The sequence below is a fragment of the Diadema setosum genome, chromosome 8 (assembly GCF_964275005.1).
Source record: "Diadema setosum chromosome 8, eeDiaSeto1, whole genome shotgun sequence".
NCBI lineage: Eukaryota > Metazoa > Echinodermata > Echinoidea > Diadematoida > Diadematidae > Diadema > Diadema setosum.
In genome coordinates, this window is record NC_092692.1 from 17,958,762 (window position 1) to 17,964,761 (window position 6,000).

The window sequence follows — 6,000 nt, forward strand, 5'->3', positions numbered from 1 at the left end:
TATTTTCGCGAGGGCTTAGTTTTCACGAATTTCCCGAATCACAGTTGGATCGCGAATTTAACAACACGCGAAAATGTCTCCATGCGCCCTGTTTATATACCGAGTAGTGCATTAACGTAAGCATCAGCATCGATTTGCGAAAACATCTCCCAAAAATATCTAGATGGCCTTGTCATTCGCGAAAATATCTGTACGCAAAAATAACAACGTATACAGTCAGTATATCCCTCTCTGTAGACTATGAAGATGATACTAGATTGCATCAATATGCAGTAGACCGCTGTCTAAGCAGAATACGGACTTTTCGATTGTATGGACGATGATGCCATTCTCATACTAGAGTGGTTCCAAATGGCTGCAGTCCACTTGTTACATCCACAGTGCTATCACCCATTTCCATTTTTGTGAATGCCATTCACGACATACAGCTATTGGCGCACAAAGCAAATTAAGCACCGACATCATTCTCTCCTGAATCTAGGACACGAAATCCTTAGAAGACGCATTCTAAATTCTGGTGTTGGACGTTCTGGAGAACTTGGAGCATGCGCAGTTTCTTAAAATGACATCAACATCGTCGTTCTCATCCAGCCAGGACGTGAAATCAAAAAGTTCCTGATAAGTGATATTAACAAAATATCGTCAGTTGAGAATGATTGGGCATTAAGTTGTCACTAAACCCATAGGCCCGAATTCACGAAGGTGGTACAAACAAAACTATGGTCTAAACCATGGACAAAAACCATGGAGCGCCAAGTGTCAAACAGAATATTTCGTTACGAAATTGGTCATTTCGTCGACAAAATGACTGTTTCGTTAACGAAATTATCATTTTGTGGACGAAATGTTCATTTAGTTACAAAATGTTGTCATTTCTTTACAAAATAATCATTTCATCGACGAAATGACTGATTTCGTAGCGAAATATCGCATGCAACACTTGGCATTCCATAGTTTTTGTCCATGGTTTAAACCATGGTTTCATTTGTACCACCTTCGTGAATTCGGGCCATAGTGTTCAAGACAACGTAACACCCTTCTCCTTCTCGGAAAGAGTTCCTTATGTTCCCCCCCCCCCCCCCACTAAATTACTTTTTTTTTTTTTTTACTAATAATAAACTAAATAAAAGTTATTCCATTTATGGGAAGACTTCCTTTTGAGACATAACCCTAGCACAACCATTATTAAAGCCTAGTTTATTATTAGTATTTTAAAAAAAGTAATTTATTTTGTGCAAATTAGTGGGGGGACATAAGGAACTCTTTCCTCATTCTCAACAGACGATAATATGTTCTGTATTAAAACCCTTAACTCAGCGCATTTGGCATAAATTTAGCGCAGGGTGCAACACAGTGAGTGTCCCGTACTTGATGGTGTGTATTTACTGAAATGAATATAATTCTCTGTTTCATATGAACGAACCTTCCATTTGTTTCAAACATGCCCATGAGTATGACTTTTCAATATGACATGTGGTTACCTCTGACTCTGTCTGAACACAGATTTTAATAATCCCATCCCATTTTCTCTCTTACCCCTTTAGCCTGGCCCTTGCCCAAAAAGAGCCTAGCAATCTGTCGAGAAGTTTCAACTGCACCGTGTCTCAATTTGCACCTAGAAATCTGTATCATATTCATGTACAAATGTTATTTTGATAAAGAAGGTTTATAGTACTTCCTGCCTATTTGTTCCTACTCCATCTATTCTATTAACATGTTAATATTAGGCTACGAATCGCCACATATTACGAGCTACTGCACACGTACCGGGGTCCACATGAGCGCAATGCCACACACCCACCCACACTAACTCACGTCACGCGCTTCCCCATTCATTGACATCAACGTAGTTCTGGCAGGGGTAAGCGTACGGTTACCTCTCCCTGCGTCAAACGAAAGAAGGTGCGGCAAGCAAGCAGTCTTACCATGATTTCTCTGTAGTTTACATCTGCTTCACGAAACGGATACCTCTACATAAAAACAATATATCGTAGTTATCAGTCTGCAAAAGGTGGGAAAATTTCCCGGCGCAGATTTTGTTAAAACTGGAGTTTTCTGGCGTCGACCGGGTTGTCCTCAGTTTCTGCACGATGTGATAATTCGTCAATGCGCATGCCTAGCATACTTCAACTGTTTGTTCGCATTTGATCGCTTACTCCACTGGGCAGTTGTAATATGCGGAAATACCGGTTAAATTCCTCCAAGGAAATACGATTATGAAAAAGGAACCAAACGGAAAGGGAAATGACATTTTGCTGACGGATCGGGAATTCAAGGAAAATCTTATTTAAATGAAAACAAAACGGTGCATTTTCTTTGAACAGGAAGAATACTGTCTAATTTTATGATTTCTCTTGCTGATTGATTAATGATGCAACAAAGATGTTTCCTAGACATAACCATGTGGGTATAGTTTCGGTAGAATGCAGTTTTAGTTGTATTTTCGAGACACTACTACTGATTTGGTACTTTTTACCCATTCCGTACTGAATTCTGAAAAGCCCATAGACTTAATACGCCGGTCACCAGGTTCCCGTACGGAATGGGTTAATTTGTTATTCTATGTCATTATACTAATTACTTTTATATGTGAGTTCAATTCAATTCAATCCAATCATATTCTGTTCAATAGTGGTTTTATTGAAATCGTATTGCAGTCGGTGACTGAATTGCACGATGTTACAATAAAGTGTAATATAAAACAATACCGACAAAAGAATTATAGAATTACAAAAAGCATTTCCATCATAAACGCATCATATTCAACCAGGATATAGACTCGAGAGGAAGGGAGGAAGAGAAGAAAGACAGAGGTGGTACAGAGAGGCAGAAATGAAGGTGGGAGAGTTCATCTACTTCATCAGTTCATCGAAAAAGAAATATTGAAAAGTACCAATAGGCGAAAACTTAATTAACTTAAAACACATAGGATCCCTTACCCGGAGATCCTAAGATCATAAGGCAGCTAGGAGTGACCGTGGTAAGCAGCATTTTAAAACTGTAAAGTCGGGTAATCTGATATTAGATAATCTATGATATTTTGACTTCTTTTGTTGTTGTTGTTGTTTTAATTGGCTAAAAATATGACCTTTTTCGGTAGTTAGAAATCCATGATTTTGAGGGTTGGGGTATTTCCGGGGGGGGGGGGTATTTATTTATTTATTTCATTTTATTTATTTTTTTTTTTAGATGTGAAGAAAAAGCTTGTCAGGGTTGCGAGCGTGAGAAAGACCCCTGACCCCTGAGGCGTGGATCTCTTGCCCAGTGAGTGGTCTGCAACTTGTAATGTTCATATTACGAGCATGATGGATGTCAGTATGTGGGACTAGTATATTTGTTTTGGTCGTTCACCTTGTGTACATTCTTTAAGCATCATTGTCGACATTGGACAATTCAAGTAACTCAGTTGTTCCTGTATCCATGTTGAATAACATCATATTTCATTTTTTGGCAGTGGGCAGTTGAAAAAAAAATATGAGATTCAGTTTTGTTGCAAAAAAAAAAAAATGTATTTCATCCACAGAGACGCGGGTGAACCCAAATGACAATTCCTTCGGGCGTTTATAGAAAGATCACATTAAAACAGTGAAGAGTGAAAAAGCTTAGATGAAGAGGTCTGGTGTTTGAACAGGATGCATATAAATAGGGGGATATCAATTAATGTTAAAGATACCAATGGGGGAAAATAATTTAATAACAAAATAAATGACCACACCGAAAGAAATCGCATTTCACACAAGGCTAAACAAACAAACAGAAACTTGAACTTATTACCCAGACTTATGCAATCACAGTTGCTCGTTCGTTCGTATACGAGAATTTTGTCTCATTCATTTCTTTCCTTACTTTGAATTCCATACCCCCAAGTAATTCGCACTGAGACCAAAGGGTTCGATTCTGCCTCGTTTGAATTGTGTTGATGAAGGAAACGAGTAAGAGTTGACGGCGCCCTCTTTTGGCAAAGCTTTCTTGTCATTATCTCTATTTTACAACTCCATTTGACCATGGAGCTATACAAGTATGTATATAGCTCCATGATTTGACTATTTCTAACTCACACGTTAGCAGAGTGGTACAGATTAAAACATAATAAGGAAACGAACAAGCAAAAGAAAAAGAACCGTATAACACGGTATAAGAGGTACCGTGATATTACAATGCAGGCCTACTTGCGCACATGACATAAGCACGTACATGAAGTGATATTCCCATATGAAAAGAATCCAACAATGGGTACAGACGTGCAGGAGACTGCCGATTGGTGAATATTCGACATTGTATTTATCCGTTAAAGTTTTCAGAGTGGAAGCACGTGCGTTCGTCATCAATCATGTCATAAAGCCTTTAGATCACGCAGGTCGTACAGGTGCAATCCCTACTGTAACTAAAGACCAATAACCATGCCCCCCTCCCCCTTGTTGTCTGTCCATAAATACAAACCAAAAAGGGGAACTAAACAGCGCGCTGAGTCAGAAAACGGTTGGATGAGCGTTTCCCTCGACACGACAGAGAATTGACAAATTTGGTACGATCCGCGAAGCGACACACCGGCCGTTTGAGCAGCCAAGAGGAGGATCAAGGCGGGATTGATGACATCATCTGCCGGTGTCACTTCGGATTCAGCTAGCGCGAAGGGGAAGCGGGACTGTGGTGCGTGTTGTCATAGTGTCTAGCAAAATAAGTGTCATCTGGACCATGTTGCCTTTAAAAAATCTTTCCCAGAAAAATGCAGCACATATAGTGTTTCCTAACAAAACTGTTTTGAGATATTGTATTATATTCTGTGAGATATTTGAATGATAATAACTATCAAGAATTACTACGAATCACAGCAAATCTTTGTTCTCTTCTCAATCCTCCTCATCATCCCCTTCAACCCCCATTACCCACTCGTCTCCTCTAACCACACCCATAAACTTCATTTTCCTCGTTCTCTCGCCAGAGAGTCCCATCAATTCTCCTGACATGTTATTGACATCCCTTCTGCTGGCCTACTAATTCATCTCTCAGACCAACATCATCCCTATAGTATTTACACATGTTTGTAATTGTTAAGGAATATGTTTGCATTAATTGAGTTATCTATACTATACACCTGCTGGACCATGTTCAAATCATCATCAGAAGTATTATGTCATCATAATTTATTGGTCGTGGATGACCAACACCATCTCTTCCTTTGTACGCTGCACACGGAGCGAATAGTTTTCCATGTTATCCTTAGCATCCTCCCTTTTCACTCCAATTGCCAACGCGTCTTCTCTCACCACACCCATGACGCTTCTGCCCTCTCCCGCCTCTTCGTCTTCTCTCTCTCAGCCCAGGGAGGTGCCTCCTTGCTCAGCCTCACCCTCAGCTATTGTAGCTGAATATGGGCCATCCGTGCAGCCATCTTCTCAGATGGAAATGAAACAGACAAACAAACAAACCCGGTAACGGGCAACCTCTTCATCTTTCTCCATACTGCTATCATGTTCGAAATCCCTCCATGCCGGACATACCCCAACCAACAAACAAGAGATGCCTCACTTGCATCATTAATAATTTTTTTAAATGATTATGGGGGGGGGGGGGGTATATATTCCATGCATTTTGCCACTCAGTCTGAGTGCTCATGCAGAGGACATGAACAATCTCCCACACATGCATAATAAAGAAAGAAAGAAGAAATGAAGTCATTAACTAATCATATTGTTATGCTATATGAAGTATGTGTTTTCAGTGCTATTTTAAAAGAATCAACTGAGGAGATAGTACAAAAAGTTAATGATCTTTCTCCTCGGTACTGTTGTTGCTTTTTTAAGTTTAGTTGCATTTCGTATGTTGTTGGGGTTTTTTTTTTTTTTACTTGAATATCATTCTGAGTTACGTAAATTTGATAGCTAGAAATCGGATTTTACGCAAAAGAGCCCAGATTTGCTCTCTTCGCTCCCATCACAGCTTGACACATTTTGTATCCCCTGGTGCCACGATGATGAAAGATCAGACCAATTAAACTTA

General features: G+C 39.6%; 1 protein-coding gene across 1 annotated transcript in view; it reads right to left on the minus strand.

The window, feature by feature from the left end:
* Positions 1–2,060, minus strand: part of LOC140231484 (exportin-6-like) — a 37,971-nt gene extending 35,911 nt beyond the window's left edge. Inside the window, exon 1 of the mRNA XM_072311616.1 lies at positions 1,926–2,060. Within this exon, the coding sequence (XP_072167717.1) occupies positions 1,926–1,928 (3 nt within the window). The 5' untranslated portion in view covers positions 1,929–2,060. The remainder of the gene's footprint in view (positions 1–1,925) is intronic.
* Positions 2,061–6,000: the final 3,940 nt, after the last annotated feature.